The sequence below is a fragment of the Sturnus vulgaris genome, chromosome 1 (genome assembly GCF_052056855.1).
Source record: "Sturnus vulgaris isolate bStuVul1 chromosome 1, bStuVul1.hap1, whole genome shotgun sequence".
Lineage (NCBI taxonomy): Eukaryota > Metazoa > Chordata > Aves > Passeriformes > Sturnidae > Sturnus > Sturnus vulgaris.
Genome location: NC_142243.1, coordinates 87171244 through 87192715, shown reverse-complemented (window position 1 = coordinate 87192715; position 21472 = coordinate 87171244). Strand labels below are relative to the sequence as shown.

General features: G+C 36.3%; 2 protein-coding genes across 2 annotated transcripts in view; both read right to left on the bottom strand.

Moving 5' to 3' along the window:
• The window catches only part of LOC106850770 (ATP-binding cassette sub-family A member 13), a 139392-nt gene extending 137226 nt beyond the window's left edge, over positions 1–2166 (bottom strand). Inside the window, exons 1-2 of the mRNA XM_088171259.1 lie at positions 2064–2166; positions 160–278 (exon numbers count right to left, since the gene is read on the bottom strand). Of these exons, the coding sequence (XP_088027385.1) occupies positions 160–219 (60 nt within the window). The 5' untranslated portion in view covers positions 220–278; positions 2064–2166. The remainder of the gene's footprint in view (positions 1–159; positions 279–2063) is intronic.
• Positions 2167–3377: 1211 nt separating this feature from the next.
• LOC148225342 (ATP-binding cassette sub-family A member 13-like) lies at positions 3378–8036 on the bottom strand. The gene has a single exon (XM_088171250.1). The coding sequence runs from the start codon at positions 8034–8036 to the stop codon at positions 3378–3380; it is 4659 nt and encodes a 1552-aa protein (XP_088027376.1).
• Between the last annotated feature and the right edge of the window lie 13436 nt (positions 8037–21472).

The window sequence follows — 21472 nt, the reverse complement described above, 5'->3', positions numbered from 1 at the left end:
TCAAAATTATCAGAGTTATACCTATTTAAATCTCGGGTTTGTATAGCCGCCGTGGGGACTCATCATTCAGAAAGTGGGGGAAAAAAGGAAACTTTCATAAGCTTCCAAAGTTAAATGCATGTTGTAAAGTACACTTGTAGGTGAGGGAATCATTCAGACCTGATAATGATCTTGAACCACAGCAATCCCTTCAAAGACAGCGAGGAGCAAGTGACCCATTAATCCATCTTCACACTGTGTAATGGCACAGAAAATGTTGCTAAAGACAATGGGTTCTTCTGCAAGAGAAAATGTCCAGATTTAATCAGATTAAATAAACCAAATTTGAAATAAAATTTAAAGTTAGCCAACTAATATGGGAGAGAAAATTTTTAAAAGCAAGGAACATCTGAAATGTTAGGCACAGAGAAATATTCCTAACTAAATTTAAGTATCATTTCAGACGACAAGAAAGGCTGGTTTGATTCAATTTCAGTTAGTCTTCTCCATTACATTTTCCTGATCAATAATAAGAACATTCTTATCTGCTACAGAACCAGAGAAGAAAGTTTCTTATTTGCTCTTCATGAGCAAGAAGCATAACTGTGAGAAGCTAAGTGCATTAACTACATCTACCTTTTCCTCAAGCAGGCTCCCCTGATGCTATTTCCCTGTAGGAACACCTGGGTGTTACTAACCTTCCAGTGAGCAGTAACTTTCAAACCCAAACTATAAGGGGAGAAAAACAGCCTTACATGAACATTTTCCATATCTTAGCATAATGAACACACATAGAGTGATAGCATTATCCATGGAGGTTGTTTCTACCCAAGCTTGTAGCCAGCATATCCTCGGAAAATGCCTCCTTTCTGCTGTCTGCAGAGGGTTTGTACACGGGATTTTAGTGAAGGAATTTGACTTCACTGCTCATTCAGTACCAAGGTAATTTTTTCAACTATTTTTTTTCCTTAAGTTTGGTTAACTAGGAAGAAAAATAAAACACTGCTTCTAAAGCAAGCAAATCTTGATCTTACTCATAGAAGCAATACAATACAATTCCTCAAATCAAACCAAATCAAGCAGTTTTCATCTTTTCTTATTAGGTTGCATAGTGTTTTCTATAACAAATGAAACATTATTAAACATTCCTACAAACAGAGGATTGAAATGAGAATGAGAGGAATTTATTCCCCTAATGTCAGTTCTCTCAATAAATAGACTGTTCTTCAGAGGTCAAGGACAGAACAGAGTTACCTAGATACACAATTTTAGTATCATTTTTCCTAGCTCAACATCACTATCACTTTACTCTGTAGAACTACATCCATCACAGGAGAGTAGAGAAAACAGCCAAAACTGAGTTGTAATCACATTTTACATTTTTTAGAAATTAACTTGGCATAAGACATTAAAGATCTTATCCCTTGTTTTAGAAGGGCAAGTTAATGCCTCCTAATTGCTCTTTGCAATTCTGGGCATAGTTGGCTAAAATATGAACTTGAAAATGCACTGGCTTTTGTTTTCCAAAGAAAACATAATATGAAATTACACTGGGGTCTATATAGAGTCTTTCTTAAAGTGCACAACTTGGGAGCATATACATAAGAAATTAAACAAGGTAATACAGTAAAATTTGTTGAAGGTGAAGTTTTTCAGCTACAGGTAGCCAATTCACTGGTGTGACATGGCCACACAGCAAGAAGTGGGAGATGCTACTTCCTTCAAATACTTGCCCAATTTTCCTTACTGTCAACTACACACTGCCCTGTGGTAAGTCTGGCTCAAAAAAAAAAACAAACCCTGTGACTTGACTCAGCTCACTAGCTGAGGAGGAGCAGCAAGATCTCCTGCATTCACTGGGATTTTAAATCTATATCAACACTCCAGAAAGAAATCATTCCTTTATATGATCTGCATCAGACTTTTTCCTGCACCTCTGTTGGTTTAATTTCCAGGCATCAGTATGCTTGCCTTGTTTGACATCACCCAAATTACCTTATTTGTACAAAAGTTTGCTTAGAGAAAAGCCTTAACTTGACAACACTAACACATGGGGACTCAGAGCCACTACTGTGGTAACCAACCTGAAAAGATTTTGAGAATATTCAAAACGGTAAATTGCAATTTCTGCAATAGTACGACACTATCAGGGTATAAACGTTCCTGAAGAATGCTGCAGATTTTAGATGCTCTGTAGAAACATCAATAAGAAAACATTATTTTCATTCCAAAGGTACCACAGAAAAATTTCAAGAAACGACAATGCACAAATGCAGTGTTCAATAAGCCACACAAGGATTTCAATATTAACAGTTATTACATTTGTTTGAATTATTTCAAAATCAGAATACAATACTTCCATGTTAAAAAAAAAAAAATACCTTGGAGTGCTAGAAAATACCTTCACAAAATAAGCAAAATCGTAATAGCTTCAGAAACACTGAGAGCCCACATAATGTGCTGAGTTGATGGCAAAGAGTAGATAATCAGCATGTAGGGAAAATAAACCACTTTTCTAGTACTTGCTTTCGATAATTTTAAGCAGATGAGGCTAATACTTGACCCTGATGGACAATAGCTTCATGTATTCGCATAAAATTAATCATAAAAGTCAAAATACCACATCAGAGTATCAACTTTAAAGTGTCATTTCTCAGCTAGTTTACATCAGTAGGACCAGTAGTTCCACCAGCAAGATACCCTAGAGCTGTCAGGAGCAACCAACTTGTGGGCTCATTCAATCTTGTTTAGAAGCAGTAACTCCAATCTAACAGCCTTGTTACTAAGTAAACCATCAGTAAACCTGAAGCAGTTTCCTCTGCTTCCGGATTACATCTGATCTGAGCAATCAGGCAAGAATGATTGTGGGCTCAAGATTCCTTCAGACACTGCATTTGTTAAACTGAACACTTAATGCAATAGTTGAAACATAAGACATCACCAAATTTAAGTTAAAGAAACTTTGTATAGCTATATTTGGATATAGGTAAAAACCTCCACAGACCACAAATAATTAGGCCCAAGTATTCCTTAACATTTAGCTCCATAGGCAAAAATGACTGTTGCCTGCCGATTAGGAGGGGTTCAGTATTCAGACCTGCAAGGATTTTATAACACCAGTATCTTCAAATAATTGTTTCTGTAATAGTTCCAAAGAAACCAATTCAAGTATCAACACATAAGACTAAACACATATGGTAAACACAAACTAAAGACAATAATCTCATCCACACAATGTGTTCTGATACCAAATTCGGCTGGTCTGAACAATATAAGTTGGAACAAATCTGAAATGAAACACTAATTACCTTGATAAAAGTTTTGATTGAGCTGCTCATAAACAGAGAGCCCTTCTGAAACTGTCAGCACACTTCCCAAAATGAGTACATGAAAAACACTCACCTCAGTTCTGCCATTACATCCTTATTCAAATTCATTAGTAAGAGTTTTATTTTATTCCTGTCGTGTTCTGCAGTAGACTGAAAAAATATTTGCAAAATCTCTTGCATGATCTCCAGAGTTCTGCTTTGGGACTGAGTAGAAGTGTCTCTATATAGGGCATTATAAAAAAATGAATCAACGAAGTCAACTTTATGAAGCTCAGTAATGTTTGTATGCAAAGTTTCTTCTACAACATCGAGATCAGCAAGTGTATGAAGGAAGCTGTTTAGCAAAACTGAAAAAGCAGCATAAGCATTATTCAATTTCTCTCTGCTAAAATGACTGTCATCAAACAATATACCAAGGTAGTCCTTCTTAGACTTATTTTGGAATAGCTCCAGAAAGCCAATAATATCTTTGACAGCTAGCAGTAGGTCATTTGATGAACTTTCATTAGTCATAATGAGAATTAGAGCATGCACTATTTTAGAATAATTTTTATTGCTACATTCACATAGAATGTTCTTCACAATGTCTTGTATATCTTCAAAATTTCTTGATATAACATCTACAGATGATGTGTTAAACTGCTCTAGCAAAACATCAGGAGCCATTGAAGGGGACTGTCCAGTGGCAAATTTTAGTAATTGAAACTCTTGATTTATCACCACAAGTAAGGGTCTAACACTGAAATTCACCAATAAATTTTCTATGCTTGCAACTACAGGAAACCAGAAGTTCTCAAAGTTGTCAGATATACTGATGTTCCCACTTAAAGCTGATACTGTCAAAAGAATTGCGTGTGTCTGGTTTCCAACAGGTGACAGAGTCATTAAAGGCTGAATTACAGAAAGAAAAGAAAGGACAGCTTCAGTATTCAGGAGCCTAGAAACTTCACTGGTCATATTCTTCACATTAGTAAGAGCCTTCTTAAGTGATGTTCTTGACCCTCTGCTCCAGCTTAGGCCACCATAAAGATTATCAAGCTGTTCAAGAAGACGTTTGGCCATCTCCATTTCTGACACTGAAATGCTGCCCAGAGTTTCTACAATTTGTAAAGCCATTTGGCTCTTTGGTGTGGAGGAACAATTGATTGCATGTGTATTATTCACCTGGAGTGGCACAGCATAAAGGGATAACTCATTCCAAAAATCTAGCAGCTCTTTGAGAACTGAGCTGTTTATATGATGGAGCTCAGAATACTTCAAAATTATAGAGTTCCATTCTTTGATCTGATGAAAAAAGCAAGTCAGATTGCGAGTGATATCCATCTGAATGCCCTCCATAAAGCAAGTGAAACTGTCATCCAGACTGATGACTTTAAGCTTCTTAATTACTTCAATGACTGCATTGTAATGAAGAGTAGAATTGGTATGTACAAAGTCACAAAGTTGAATAGTGGGATCACTCTGAGGTGCTGCTGTTGTGAGAGGTGTTGCTGTTGTGAGAGTCCAGCAGAATGCTGCAGAAAAACAAACAGAGGCTTCTCCAGGTTCATCAGAGATGTCTGCCAACATCTCCAGCAATGTTAGAAGATCTTCTACTTGGTCAGAGAACTCCTCATCAGTAAACATTGGCATTTTTTCTTCCTGAGTCAGTATGAAAGCATATATTTCAGTTAATGCTTCTGTAACATTTCCATGAGCCAATCTTTCTGTAAGGCTGATGACATCAAAGATGAAGTTGAACACATCTTCTATAGTGTAGGGCTCATCTTGTTCAAAAAGCTGTGTTATTTGCCATACACCAGTCAGGTTCCAGTAACATGATATGTTCTCAAATGCATCCCACCAGTCTGCTAAAGTACCTAACTCAGAGTTCTCAAGAGAAAAAGGTTTGATATTTTTAAAGAAATTTTCTAGGTTCTCCTGGACCTGTTTGAATCTACTTATCAAAAACTCAACATCCATGTTTCTCATATTTTGCACCAAGGTACCCACATGCTTTAGAAACAACTTTTCATCTCTTAATGGAAAGAAAGTAAAAGTAGGAGAGTTGAAAATTTCAAGTGCCTTCCTTACCAGTTCAATATTCAGACCTGCTGTTTCTATCAGTTTCTGAGGAAATGTTTTGTGTTCATTCTGCAAGTTTGAGTCAAGCTTTTTAATCATATATTGAAAGAACTCCATCAACAAACTGATATTTTTCCCATGCAAGAAATGTTCAATCTCATTGTCCAAATGAGAGGAGTTGTTTTCAAAAGTTTTGTTTTTCAGAAGACTTTGAATTTCTGACAAAAGTTCCACTGATAAAAGACGAATGTGGTGAAAAGGATTAAGGAGCATCCTTGAGGTCCTGTTAAAACCACGGGTTGACTGACTAAAATGAGTCTTATTTGACATGTACAATGAGCTCCCAACTAAATCACTGATAACAGTTTGTATTTGCTCTCCAGAGTTATTTAAAAGTTTAAAAATCAATTCAAGCACATTAACGTCATCTTTTACATAAAATTCGGGGAGAATAAATTTCAAAGTTTTTGCTATGATATTGAAATAAACACTTACACAAATCACATCAGAACCACCCAGGGAACATTCAGGGAGTGTCAAATTAAAAACCAAATTAACAAAGTCCATCACATTCATTAGTTTAATATCTGTCTCAGCATTTCCCAGAGATTGCAGAAGAAATAAAATATGTTTTGCAGTTTCAAGTTGGGAAGGTGACTTGTATTTTTCAGTAAGATTACTTAATCCATGTATCCATGTGTTACAATCCTCTTCTTCATCCATTGTACTATGAAAGTTTAGAAAGGAGTTAAGTTGAGATGGAAGATTTGTTTGCAAGTAGTTTATGTCTTTCAGAGTATTATCCAAAATTAGTTTGGTAATATTCTGGAAAATGCTGATACAAGCCATATATTTGTCTCGAGTTACAGTTATTAAAAAAGAAGATGTGTCATTTATCTCAGTGAGAATAATTTCAAGTTCCTTTTGAGAGAGCTTAAGAATAGTAGAAAGGGAATTTCCAATGGAAAATACACCAGCACCCTTATCTTCTTCCTCAGATCCTCCAGAGATGAAAGCATCAAGCCAAGAATTCAAAAACTCTTCGTTAACTATCGTCAGTATAGATTTCTGCATTGTGATTATCATAGCTCCTATTGTCTCTAGAACACTTTCGAAATTGCCATCTTTAAGCAAGTTTGTGACATCAAACGTATTGTTAATTACACTTTGAAGATTAACAAGGAACACCTCAAAATCTTTCAAGTCATTTAAATTGCCATGTTCCTGAAATAGAGCTTTTAATAGCTTCATTGCTGCTTCTGTAGCTTCAACAATAGCCATAGCTGTATTATTGCACAGTTCATCTTGAGATACATTTAAAAGGTTTCCAGAGAGATATGCCAAATCATCTTTTAGGCAAACAAAACAGGTTGAATTCAAATTTAAGATTTCTGATGCTTCTTCAAAAATCTCTGTCCATGCCTGAAGCCACGTAAAAGTGCAGTGCAAAGCAGAAGGCACACTTACCTTATCTCCCCAGTTTGGTACATTAGACAGGACACTGTCCAATGGAAGCAGAAATAAGTTATAAACCTCTGCTGAATCTTCTACAGAACTCACGTTTGCTAGGTAAAAATCAGTGCACCCATTATTTACCAGGCATCCTGGAGACAGATCAAGAAATTCTTCCAAAAAACATAAGATATCTGTTTGGAGCTCTTCATCTATAAATAAAGTTTTAAGGCTGCTCAGAGTGTCATAAACAACTTGTATATGTTTTTTTCCATTCTGTGCAAGAAATTGTGCCTGAAACTCTGTGTAGTTGTAAATTAACAGTAACTTTTCACAGAGAGACTTACTGGTGAGGTTCCAGAGAAGATCGAAAGTTTCAAACAGAAAATCAAAAACTAATTCCTTATTTTGCAAATCATGCCATACTTGAGAAGATGACATACTTTTTGAAGTCTCGTAAAGAAGTTTCAACAGAGTGTTATTGCTCTTAATATTTAAAACCAGATCATCATTCTGGTACAGAGAGAAAATTTTTGGAACAAGGGAGGCCACACTAGTACTATTAAATTTTTGGATATTTCTGAGGAAATCATGCACAATTTCTTCTAATTCTTGTACCTTATACATAAAAGTCGCATTTGAGAGAAATAAAGAGGAGGTATTCCTCTCTCCAGGAATTGTGCTAAACGACACATTGACATGATCACCAGACAATGATCCAACTTCATAAAGATTTGTTTGAAAGTGTCCACTTAAATGTTTTAAATGGTCCAAAGCAGTAATATTTAACTCTGGCCAACCAGTCAGGATATTTTTGAGCAACGCCATACTTCTATTATAAATTTTATTTTCTGTAATAGAAGATAAAATTCTAGATAAGGTCGCAATTACCTCTTCCTCTTCTACTTGACTCAAGACAAAAAGCCTAGAATCAAGGTCATGGAATACACTTTCCACTATATGCCAGAAAATTTCTGTCTTCTTTTCTGTCCAGAAGCTCTGAAGAGGCTGGATTTTTTTTTGTAGCTCATAATGGAGTTCAGAAACTACAAGTGAGAAATTGGTGGCAGATTGCTCCCCATCAGCAAATTTTTTTATCCATATAATTGCATTATTCAAGGCATTTACAATTAGAGACTTGTTTGAAGAAACTGGGAAATCAAACATTATAATTTTTTCTATGACTTCTACAAGATGAGAAAGATGATCCATTTTATTTTCACCAGAAATCCTTAAGTTTTCTTCTGTCTTCAAAAACTCTTTGAAAGGTGTCAAAATCCTGAAAAATTAATTGTAAGTTTTTTCTTGTTAGTTACCTAGCAGGCAGGCAGGAATTTTTAACTATATATTATTTAATTTTAGAATCTAGGTCTACTTACTTAATTAAAGGAAATTCCAAATATACTATAAGTCCCAAATTAATCACCACAAAATCTTGAATAAGCAAAACTTGACAATTTCTTTGGTTTTCAAAAAAATGTGAAAAAACCCTACTGGAAAGTCACAACCTGATTCAAATCAAAACCTGAATGTAGACAGCAGTTAAATAATTGTGCATTTATCAGTACTTATAATCAAGCTTGAAAGCCACAAAGAATACAACACCTTTGAGTACCTCACATTTTCAGCTGCTGAAAAGAACAAAGCTTTTATGTTCCACAGACTAATTATTTTAAAGACAGGAATGTATCAACAGAATTGATCAAAACCTCTGATTTTCTATGAACGCTAAAGTTTTGGGTTTTTTTGTTTTCTCATCGTCATTGAAAGCTAAAATGTTCCAATTGACTGCCTGATAGCTGCACTGCTATTTTAATATCTACAAAAACACAAAGTCACAGTGAAAATTGGAATGCACCAACTGATGTTTCTATTCTGTCAGTATTATTGATCAAAAGAAAAAACAATTCCTAGTTATGCAAGATTGGTCAAGAGGAGGTGCATGGAAAAAAGAGCCTTGGAATGTAAAGGCCCTAAGTTCAAAATATCGTCTCCTTAGATATATTTTCTTTCTCTCCAGACTCTGCAATCAGAGATAGAACACAAAAACATTGTGCACTGCAAACAAAAGGGAAAAACTGCTAAAAATCTACTTTGATGTCACTTACAACTGCAGCAGCACAGTAGTTTTCTTTTATAAATTAGAACCAAATTTGAAAACAACCTATTAAATTTTTGAACAATTTGACTGCAATCTCTCTCTTGCTAGTTAATAATGGATTGTTTCTTTCAGATTTATCCTGAGATGTTGATTTGTATAACATGAATCATACCTCCTCCAGCTCTAGTGTTTAATATGAATAAGTAATTACAAGCAATGAGAAACTGAGGCCAATATTATAACTCCCAGAAGCAATGCAGGTCATCCAGTGTGTCATTAGAAATAGAGAAGTATCAGTTCCCTTGCTCTGCCATAGATCTTTCTTGGGGCTCTACCAACTCTGACAAACATTAACTCCCTTTATGTACAACTTAACTCCTCTGTAGAACCTTCCAGATCAGGAATATTTAAACAGCCTCACAAAACATCATTCTTAATAAGTACAGGGCTTACAGACACATCTTCATATAAAGTATTTACATTTACATCAAGTGACAAATCAAACGGAACTTGAAACTGTAAGAAAAGTTCAAAAACATCAAAAGAAATCATACTCAGAGTACGATTTCAGAGTGCCCTAGATGAGATTGCAAACTCATATATATATATAAAATTCTATGTGTTTAAAATTCTGTTTTCCATAGGCCATAGCTGCAGACTTCTGTTACAAGATCTCCTGCGCAACTGAGTTTGACTTCTACAATAAAAATGCTAAGTATTTCAGATGCACTGGACTTGCTATACATGAGAAGTGTTACTGAGTCACACCAACTACTTGTGGGAATTAAATTTTATTTGCAGAACAAGATAGAGAATTCAGGTCCTAGTTCAAAATGCCAATTATCCACAGCTGCTGATTCCTGCGAGTCCTGATCATGTAGTAGTCACATCCTCTGCTGAACCTGTAGGCGACTATACTGTGAAGCACAAACTTAATTTCTTTTCCAGAACATATAAGCATCAGTACAGTTATTTGACTGTATACAGGGTTTTGAACTACAGAATAAAAAACGAAATCACAAAACAGACAAACAGAAATCAATTAAATGCAAAGTAAAAACAAATATTCAGGTTGATCTAATTTTATAAGACAAGCTGCAGAAAGATAACTTACCAATCATGTGATGAAACATATCCTTCTGAAAAATAGGCATCTGATTTCTCATTCCATTGCTGAATCAGGGTATTTATCTCTGAAAAAAGTTTCCTGATTTCCCTGTCATCTAGAAATTGAGACATTAAATCAGCCATGATTCTTCTAAGTTCCAAAAGGAGATTCTGAGAGAGACTGCTGCTGCCAAGCCATTGCTCAAGTATCTAGTGGGTTGAATACAAAACAGAACCTCTTGTTAATCAAGGATTTCTTACTTAGGCAGTACACAGAATTTGCATGTCTTTAAAAAAATTTACACAATCAACAATGATACCAAAATTTCTCCCTAACAACCTCTCGACTCTGAAATGAGTGATATGACAAAGGTAGATTTTCAATACAGTTTTGACTGACATGCAAGTTGGCAATGTAACAGGCTACAGAACACAGACAACTGACATCCCACGTGGTGCTGACCTTGCCTAAAGACCCAGGAATGCAGAAAAGATGGGCTGAGGTTGAAATTATCCAAAAGCTGACCACCACAGCCAGTTACTCAGGCTCCCTTTACCAGACTTCTGCCTACACTGCCAATGTGATGGAAGGTAGAAGCCTTAACATTTTTGGAGTCCCATAATACAAAGGTTGTGAAGGAGCCTGCATGCTCCCATTGTGCAGCCCAGAAATAAGCATAACAACACCTGGCCAGAACTACTGACTGCTCTCCTTTCCTTCACCATTACCTTTCTTTTTAATGCCAAGTGAATATCACAGATTTATTCTAAGAGATATTCTGTTCACCAAGATAATTCACAGTGGCCAGCAGATAACAGTATTTCTGGTGCCCATAAAAAGAACCTCAACCCTTGCTAAGAGTTTTTAGATCATGGCTGAAATTATTACTGGATTTTCCTGTATAGAAATTAGTGCATTAGTTTTGGCAATCACATTGAATTATTACCTCCAACATTATGCAGCAGGGAAACCTCAAAGATTACACTTTTGAGTAAATACACAGGAAGCTGTACATCAGAGTTTTAAGATGCTCTACTGGAAATTTATTTTTATCTTGCTTCAGCCACTATTGCCAGAGACAGTGAAGGGGAATAATAAATAAATTAATTATATATCAGTGGAGGTGTCTAGTTGCTTTTTCAGTTTTGTCCAACGTTTAGTCTCAGGTGGACAGTAAACAGCATCCTCTGACAGGTCTCCATATTGCAGTATATTTTAGTACATTCCCTTTTAGATTTCAAATCTGAATCTCCATTAATGAGAAAATCTGACTAAGTGGACACATGATGATAGATTATACTTCCACTGTAATGACTCTTTATAAGGAATATTTCATCTTATTAGCAAAAAATTGCATGAAAAGAAGATTTTACAGATAACTTACATCTTTTAACTGAGTTACTGCTGACAACCAACATGGAAAAACTAGGAATTCAATTTATTATCTTATTAAAGTTACCTGTGCATAGAGTTTGAACTTGCTGACAGCATGAACAAGATACAGTTTGGCTTCATGCTGTGCAGAATTACAGCCCTCTCCATTATTCTCTTTGTTTGCTTCATTCTCTGGGACAACAGCCAGAGCAGAGCACACAAACTGCTCCAGTGTCTCTCCTGTGGGAATCTGGCAAAGACACAAGGAATTGATGAGTATTTCAAGAGCTTTGCTGAGTGTTCTCTCTCCTATCAACTTACTAATCTAGAGAAAATAAGAATAACACATGGCCTCTTCAGCAAGAATAAAGCCCATTTAACCTAGCCTCATATTCCTGGGCACATACTTCAAAGTACTCCACATGCAGGTTGCTGTATAAAATACCAGTGGCCCCATTAAGGTGCTCATACAGCAGGCAGAATGATGAGATTGCTCGTATCTGCAAGGAATTTTCACCTTGTAGCTACACTACTGTTGCTACTTCTACAGTAATTTGCAGGCTGCGGCTGAACTAACTTGACTATGATACAGTGCCCCTTCAGTAGAATAACTATACTGAAACAACTTCAAAAGTATAAAAATTACTGATAAAAAAAGCACTTCATACAATGATACATCTCAACCAGTGATTACATGCAGCAGAGTAGTTCTAAATTGAGGTTGGTGGGTTTCAAGAGAGTGGCCAAGAGAACAGAATATTTTCCCTCAGACTAATTTTTAAAATCTGTGATGAAAGATTAAATATTCCCAAGCCTATAAATATTATTAAACCTTACAAAAATAATGCTACGCATTTCAGGTCTGTTATTGTCTGAGATACTTTACATCCTTGCTCTTTTCTACTTTGACCAGAGAATTCCTAACAAGTTTTGCAGGAGTTTTGACACCAAACAAAATGGGGCATTAGATAGAGAATTGAAGTGCTTAAAACAAACATTATCCAGGTTTCCATATTTGATTTAATAGTTCTTGATAGTCTTCAATGTTCTAACATAAGGACAAAATATTGAGATACTAGTTTAAATAGTTAGCAAGTGAGTAGCCTGGGATTTCACAATCAGCCATACCTACCAAGATGCAGTAGAATTCAATTCATTTGATCAAACAGGCCATCGCTGATATTTCATTAAAAGGCCATTCAAAAGTTAAGGGTTTGGGTTTTTTAATAATTTATCCATTTGTGTAAATCAGCTATTTTTACAATGAGCTCGTCTGGAATATAACTCTAAATTGTAGTGCTCTGCAAAGGGCAGATATCACACAGATACCAACATGTTCTGTTAAAGGAACTGTGGACTAAAGTACAAAAAATTGTTTCCAGTTTTCTGCAGTTCAAACCAGAGCACCACAACAGACCATTTTGGTCTGGAGAATAGGTTAGAATACCCTATTTGAAGAAAGATTTTCTTCTAAATGTGATGCATCACCAGGATATTGATTAAGCACCAGTGAGACAACTCAGTCTAGCATATTCATATCAAGACTGCACAACTGAGAAGAAAGGACTCTTGATCTCCCTTAATTTATACACAGAAGAGACAGGCATTCTTTGTCCAGCAAACCAGATGAAAAATGCTACCAAACAAGCTAATCTGGTCAGACTCAAATAAAGGATTTGTTTAAAAAGTTTAGTGGATAAACACTCAGAATTCTCTACAGGATTTGGATAATAAACTCAGGACTCTGTCATACGCAGTTGTGACTTCAGAGAAGCACAAATTCATGTGTACACAACTAGAACTATCAGTGTCTTCATGCGCAGAGATGTCAGCTAAAGCTAAATACATTTAATTGATGGGAATGAAGCCAAGATATTTAACAGCCTTTAACAACCTGCTTCACAATGCTAAGCTTCTGTAACACAGGAAAATACGTTCATGGTACAAATGAAAAAAAATATATATTTGAGAAAGACACCGAAATTTTCGACTGATTTACCTGTGTTAGTTGTGCTGTATAACTCAGCAGCTTCTCAACATGAGGGCCATCAAAACCAAACCTGGATTCAAGTTCTGCTTTCACAGCAAGTGGATTCCACAAAATATCCCCAAAAGAAAGATTGTATTGAAAACCTGAAAGAAAGAAAATCTTTTGCTTATGTAATTCATTCTTTTTACTCACCTTGTTTCTTGGTGGTTCACACTTGTTGAGATCCATGTATCACGTTCCCAGCTTTTTTGGGGACAGCAGAATGTGTGCACCCGCACACCAATTTACCTAGGATAAAATCCATGAATGCACTAGTGGTAAAGTCAGTTGATGTGATGGCATTTCAGCAGTTGATATGATGATGGTGGGATGCCCCAGCATAGTGATTGCCAGCAAACTCTGTAGGTTGCCATTCTGAACTGTACAGTTATGCAAAGGTGTGTGTATGGACTCCATGCGAATCACTACTGAGAATGAGAACAACGGGAAAATACCATAATTTCCAGGGAAATAGTTCATCTTCTGTGCAAGGGATCCAAGTATATCACCTTTGTCCCACATAGCCTTCAGTTTTGCAGGTGAAGTGAGATCTAGACTGCATATTGCTCTTAGCCTGACCTTCCATACCAAGCAGACAGCTGCACCTACACATGATGCGCTTCAGTTTGCCCATGAAACTTGCTCCTGACCTTTTCTTGTTTTCCTGGGGCCAGCCAACCTTTCTCCAATTAAACTCATCTTCAATAGTGAAGCAGCAGGTGGAGAAATGTAAGTGTTCAGCTGACAGCAGAATTTATGAGAACAGAAGAATGAAGCTTAAAGTAAACCAGTCATAATGCTTAACATGCATGTCTAAAACAAAATGCTCTCTTCTATCAAATGGAAGAAACTGTCCCTTCTATTGATTTAGTCTCTCTCCAAAATTCATTGCTGAAAGGCCATTCTAAGCACTATGTATTAGACCAGTTTATCTGATGCTTTGTTTATCTGACGCTTTGTTTATCTGACAGTTGCCAAAGTCCGATAAAATTTAGTTATTAGTATTGGTCTTTAGAAAGCAGATCAGTAAAGAACTGGGTTAGCACTGCAGCAATATAGTTTAGTCTCTGCACATCAGGAAGCTAAGAAGAAGGTCCAACAGTTATTATCATATAATCATGCTGGAAATATGAGGTAGTTCAAAGAAAATCTGAAGCAAATTTCTTACCTTCTAAACTCCTATCCTGTACTGATGCTGCAGTCAAATTCAGTGCCATTTTCACCACTTCATAGAAACTTTGGCCCAGTGGCATCATAGCTAAATCCTTCAGTGATGCTAAGGTACTGAAAGTGGAAAATAAAACAAAAATCAAGCTCTCTGTAAAGTCAAAAACCTGAAAGGACTTGCTGGAAGGAGACAATCTTCAAGCAACTGGATAATAATACACTTTTTTTTACTGTTGAAAAACCGATATTTTATGAAATTAGAGTTTAAATTAATAAAACACGGATTGAGATATTACAGCTAGAGTATCAATTTCCATTAAAGAAATGTGTCCTGAGAGGACCAATGTACTCTTAAAAAAAAAGGAGAGAAAAAAATGGGTGAATAAAAATAAGAGCAAGACTACCACAAACAAACATTCTCATCCCCACAAGAAGGCAGGATCAACATATTTTACTTCCCATCAATTGGAAGGAAAAAATATTTTTAAAGCAATATAATACTTATTCTCACAAGAAGTTAAACCAAGTGCATTATACAATGCATTGATAAAAATATATCTACTTAATTTCTTACAAGTCTCCATCATCTCAGCTGTGAAAAAAAATTCTGTTTATGTAGATGAAACTTAATACTTAAAATTTAAGTCAAATTTCGTACAGAGCAATCCTTTCTTATTATGCAAATAAGAATCCAGTAAACCCAAATCCAGTCACAGAGATGTGAAAAGTCTCTGTAAAGTACCTCTGAGAGACACAACAAACAGTACAGACCAGAAAGTGGGAAGTGCAAATTCAGAAGCTTTCTACTGGTTAAATTCTACCTTAGATAGGACCTCTAGATTGTCATATAGCAATATGAAACTAGTCAAGAAACAAGCATTGGGTTTTATGGTTTATTTTCCAAATTGCATTAATGAGGGTAAATTTGGTCACTGAAGGGCAGAGAAATGCTAAAAAAAACCCAAGCAAATGAAAATACCAAAACCATATGTAAATATCTGAGTCTCCTATGTAGTTTTGATGTTAATAGCTCAGAAAACAAGCTGGAATAAGGTTACAAATTACTCAGGCATAAGGGAAAAATAAATAAATTTTCAAAATCAAGCACCAACATAGGTGCAATCTGCATATTGTAAGAGACTTAGTTTGAAAAAAAGTTATATCATCATATCCTTCTTATCTGGGTGGAGAGCTATTTTTGTTGTTTTTCTTTGGGTAAGATTTTTTTTTATTAAAAAAAAAAAGAGAGAGATAGTGGGATGATAAAGGATGGCAGAACAACACAGTAATTTCTCATTCACAATCTTTGGGCCCCTGCTTCTCCATGGTCTAAGACTGGTGAGGTACATGGCCAGTCTTGCACAGGCACCCAATTTCAGAGGGCTTCTCTTGCTTTATGACTGTGTTATTTGACTGCAATGACAATTGCCTATCAAGTTGTTACAACAAACTGCCTACCCTGGCATATACACACCTGACTTTCACCTAACAATTACCTTATTTTACTGAAAATTCCTGTAGGTACATGCCTTGGTCTATGCTTTAATTCTATGCCTGCCTCTGAATCTAGCTGTCCTTTACCTGGTTCAAAATACAGTCTCTGGGGTTTTTTTTCCTAACCATTTCATTTCTTGCAAGAGGACACCTAAAGCTTTTTTGACAGCAAGAGGCTTAAGAAACAAAATTGATTAATTTTCCTGATACTGACTAAGTGCTGCATACATTTGGATCTGATTATTTTCTTATATTCATATGTATATCTTCTGTCTTTCAAAGACCCCCAAAGTACATTACAAGGTTCAAATCCATACAATGTGATAGGCTAATTTCAGGCATTGCTATCATGAAGCTGCTTATCAAAGACTCCTAGGGCATCTCTGTTGAGTTTGGCAGAGATGCAAAACACAGTTATAAAGTAATCAGTGTGGGTGAAAATTCCTAACCCAGTTTTATAAAAGCAAAATCTGGCAAAGAGAAGAAAATTTTAGCCTCTTTACACTGTTAAGGATGCTCATGTTATTAAGCAGACAGTGAGAAGAACAAGAATTGCAAACAAAATTTTAAAACAGAGCACTTTCAAGAATGTGAAAGTACTTACTTTTGAATAACTTTTAGAAAATGTGTTATGGTAGCTAACTCATCTTCTGTATAAAAGCTGTTCAGTTCAAGATGAGGGAGTGAATGCAGAAGGTTCCAGATATATGGTTGCTTGTACAGATTTTCTGCTCTAGAAATAATTTTCTCTGCTTCATTCAAATCCATCTTTAGGTGGAAAAAATAAAAATTACATGCAACACTTCCAATTAAAAAAAAAAAAAAAAAAAAAAAAAGCAGGTGCCTATTGCTTCCCTGATGCGCTTGAATTTTAAACCATTCAAAATATTTTTTCCAAAGTGGAAGCATACTTCTAGATTTGGTAAAATACCACATGATTTTGGTAGTATTTTGGACTCATGGAAGCTTTGTTTCTGATATGTCTCTCTGCTCCTGAAGGAAAAATGGAGCTGGAAGTAAAGCTAAGGCATCTCTTTCTGCTCAGAAATGTAACCAAGGGAAGGATTTTCTTTGAGCTCTCAAGCACAAGAAACTCTTTAGCCATGCAAAGAATTTCTAAGTCTAAGGTATAAAGATCAGGGGGATGCCCAGGCCTTGCCATCCTTGTCTCACAGCTCTTTGCAGGGCTTGTGGGGGTCTCAAATAATAACTTAAAAGAATGGCTCTTTAAAGATGAACTGCCTGGGATAAACCAATCTCTTTCATAGGACTGCACAACATGACGCCTATGCAAAGCAGGATTTATCATGCTTTATTATGCAGTCTTTGCTACTCTAAATTAATGTCTCACTTGGGCTTTTTTGCATAATGGTGACATGAGCATGGCTTATACAAAAAGAAGCTTGTGTATACAAGCTCTATTTCTAATAATGATCATCTACAGTCAACCTAATATTTTCTTAATGTTGATAAATACATTCTTTCTATTCTATATTCCATTCCAGAAATGAAATTTCATATTGATGTGGCTCCTTTCAATCAATGAACTTATGAGTAATTTAAAAATGTTATTATAAAATTCCATCTAATTTCAAGTTATAAGCTGGAAATCTAGGTTTCACAAAGTAGCAGTAACAATCAGATACGGAAAAAAATACATCTGACAGGTGAACTTTTAAATTGCTCTTAATAAACTTTAAATTGCTCCTATTAAACAAAATACCCTTCAAATAGTTGTGGATTTTAGCTACTAACAACCTAGACTGGTTTAAATAAGCAATCTAGAAACCATTGAACATTATCAATTTTACAAGACATTTTTTTCTTCAAACATTTTTTTTAAAGATAGTTTACTTAAACTTGACAGGATAACAAATCTCTAATCATTACAATAAAGATGCCTCAAATCTCAAAACTGTAATCTAGAAATAGACTTTAAAAAATACTTACAGTAAGAAAAGTGGTGATGTTATGGAGCCCTGTAAAATTAAATATTTTCCTTTAAAGAGAAGCATTATTAACTTTAGAAGAATTAATATTCATAAGCAAGAGAAAGCAGTGCACGAAGGATGTTTCTAGAAGAGTAAAAGCACAATATCCCAAAGACAGTGGTCCATTTGATTTTCTGTGCATCCCAATCCTTTTACTGTAACCACAAAAACAATTTAAAAGACCTTGCTTACTGTTCAAATTTTTAGTGAGACAAAATCATATCAACACTAGATGATTATCCTAGCTACCAGACAGCCAGGCATGAAAATTACAGTTTCACCTTAATCTGTCTGCTTGAAAACTCAGCCAGAGACCCAGGGTAGTGGGAGCTCTTCAAAGCCCCCCGTTACAGCAACAAGGCTGTGCAGTGTCTGTGGAAATGGAACAGGAGACTCAGACCCTGCTGTTTCCAGTATCACTCTTTCTGTGCAAGACTGAAGGTCACCTAAGGTCACCAGGTGTGAGCTACTGTTGTTTTCCATTCCTGCACTCTTTAGTATAACAGAAAAATCTGAGGAGGGAGAGCTGAATCCTCATAAACTACTTTTGAGTGCATAATAGACCAAGTAACCTTGCACTCTGATTATAACCCTTATCTTTTAAGCTCTCCTCTCAGTGTTTTCGTAACTCTCAAGTATACAAGGGCACAGCTTTAGAAAGCTAATTTTTTTTTCTGGTAATTTTGATGGCCTGTGTGTTAATAATCATAAAAGTGAAGTTTTTTAGATCAGCTAAAATTTTAGTCGCCTAATTTTATTTTTAAGATCAAACTATTCTTTTGTTTGACAGCTATCACTAACCAATAGGCAAATAAATTAATTTTTAGAAAAATCACAGCTTACCTGAGAGCCTCGAGTTTTCTTCCCAGAGCTTCTCTAAGACCATGGCTTTCTCTGTAGTATCAATAAATTCCTTTGCAAGTTCTTCTATCTCTTCCATGAAGTCTAGATCAGGTCCAGTGGCTCTCTCTGGTCCACTTTGGGGGCTTGCACTATTTTTCGGCAGAAAAAAGAGAGACAAGTGAGGTAACACACTGAAATCAAGTAGCTGAAAAACGTGTATATACTCACAGCAGTATTCTGATTTTTTTTTTTTTTAAACAATGATGTATTTATACAATTTCCATTTAGTTCTATTCATTAGCATGCAAGTTGCAGCACTGGGTCTCAAAACCTCAGGAAAGTGGGCAATGAAAAATTTCTGAGGTCACCTATGCCAATTCTGGCACAAGCCAAGAACAGACACTTGCAAAAATTTTCTCCCCTGGATTATCACGTGTCCTGGTGGCAGTTCTTTGATGAGAAAGATACAATATGAAATCTTGAACTAAGGTAACAGTTTGTTTTTTCAAATACATACAGCAGCGTATAAAACCAGTATTTTATCCTTACTACTGGATTTTTCCTGATTTTAGCCTGCAGGCATACCACTGGTAAGTGTTATGTCTTATCTCTATCACATTGCTATCCGGCAACTATCCAATTGCACAATTTTCTAACAACACTTTAAATAACACCAGAAGTCATCTACACACCTCTTTACAGGACAAAATTACTTAGACCCTCCTAAAACACCATAAACAAGGGAATAATTACATTTAGCATGTTAGTAGGCAGTTGAATTCTGTTTTATCTTATAGGAGATTCAAATTATCTTAAGAGGTACATCCTGTCTAGCAAAAACAATTCTACTTTGCATTAAAAACACAACTGTCACAGAATCAAAGAATGGGTCAAGTTGGAAGGGACCACAGTGGGGTCCAGCCTTCCTGCTCAAGCAGGCTCAACCTAGAGCTCATGGCACAGGATTGTATCCAGATGGTTCCTGAATATCTCCAGTGAGGCAGACTCCACAGCCTCTCTGGGCACCTGTTCCAGTGCTCAGTCTCCTGCAAAGTAAAGAAGTTTCTCCTCATATTCAGGTGCAACTTGGTGTGTATCAGTTCTGCCCATTGCCTCTTGTCCTATCCCACTTACAAAAATATCATAAAGAGTTACATTCCTTTCCCATCGAGTTTATATGCCAGTGCTTGCTTTCAGCACAATTTCTACTTATTGAAAGAAAAGCCTGATGAGATCAATTCACAAACAAAAGCAAGCCATCATCTATCACTTTCTCATTCTCTTAGTTCTCTTTCCCTCCCTCCCTAATCCTCATTTGTTCAGATACCCACAGAGCTGTTAGCAACTTTAAATTTTCTTTGTTTCCCTTAATCTAATCTTAAACAATCAAGTTCTTAATAGTTTCAGTATATCCTATTTTGATTCCAACTTGGCCCACAGACAGTAGGATTTTGGAAAACTCTCTCACCATCCTCTACCTTCAGTGGGCTAAAGGTGGAACAATTCCTCAACACAAATTTTTCCCTTTTAAATAGAGTTTTAAAAAGTAGGTTTCTGCTGTTCAGAAGGTGGCTTTTAGGGTGATTGGAAGTTGCACTTGAGCTGTTGTCTTTGAAAATTACCTCATTAATTCCAATATTACTGAAACTCTCTCTGCCCAAAATTTCAGACAGCTGAGAATACTCGTGTTTGGCAAAGAACTGAAACACTACTTGCATACTGAAATCTTCCTAGCACTCTGCTTTTTGAGCATGAACAAGAAGCCGGCACTTGACCAGAATAACAGCAGCCACTCAGAACTTTAAAAAAAAAAAAAAAAAAAAAGAACTCTAGCTCAGTTTTCATGGGATTTTTCACAGTTTTTGGTTGTCTTAGGGTTTTTTGTAGGGTTTAGAGGGAGTGATGGTGTTGGTTTTTTTAGGATTTTTTTCCAATACTTGCTGAACTTAAAATTGAAAACTAAACTCTCCTAGCAAGGTCACTTAGCAAGTACTTAGAGGACTGCAGTATTTCAACCTACATTGTTTGCCCTCCAAACTAGACTCAAGCCTTGTATCCCCATCTACAAACCTCCTGGTTTTAGGAACATTGCCAACAACAATGCTCTGGGGAGAAAAAGCCTTAGTCACATAGGAGCACACAGCAGGACTCAGTGCTGTCTCCAGGGTCTGCTGGGGCTGCCCGGCCTCCCTGCCAGCAGCAGGGGGCACAGATAGCAGCGAAAGAAAGAATCAGTAATTCCTTCCACTCTATCCCCATCACCAACTCTGCTGCACCTTGCATCTGCAAAGTTTCGGTTGAAAGACAGCAGGGAAACAACAAAAAACATCCTCTTGGTATCTAATTTTACGTGCTTTAGCCACTTGTTAAATGCTTAGCAGAAGCAGATTAGATGAATCGACAGCACACTCAGCTGGGCTATTCTTTCACTGCTCCCAGTCTGGAGGACTAGGGACAAAAGCTACTGCCCTGTGATGTCCCACAGAGTACACGGGGCTGGGGAAATGGGCCTGGGAAGATATGACGACTAAAAGCATTTAA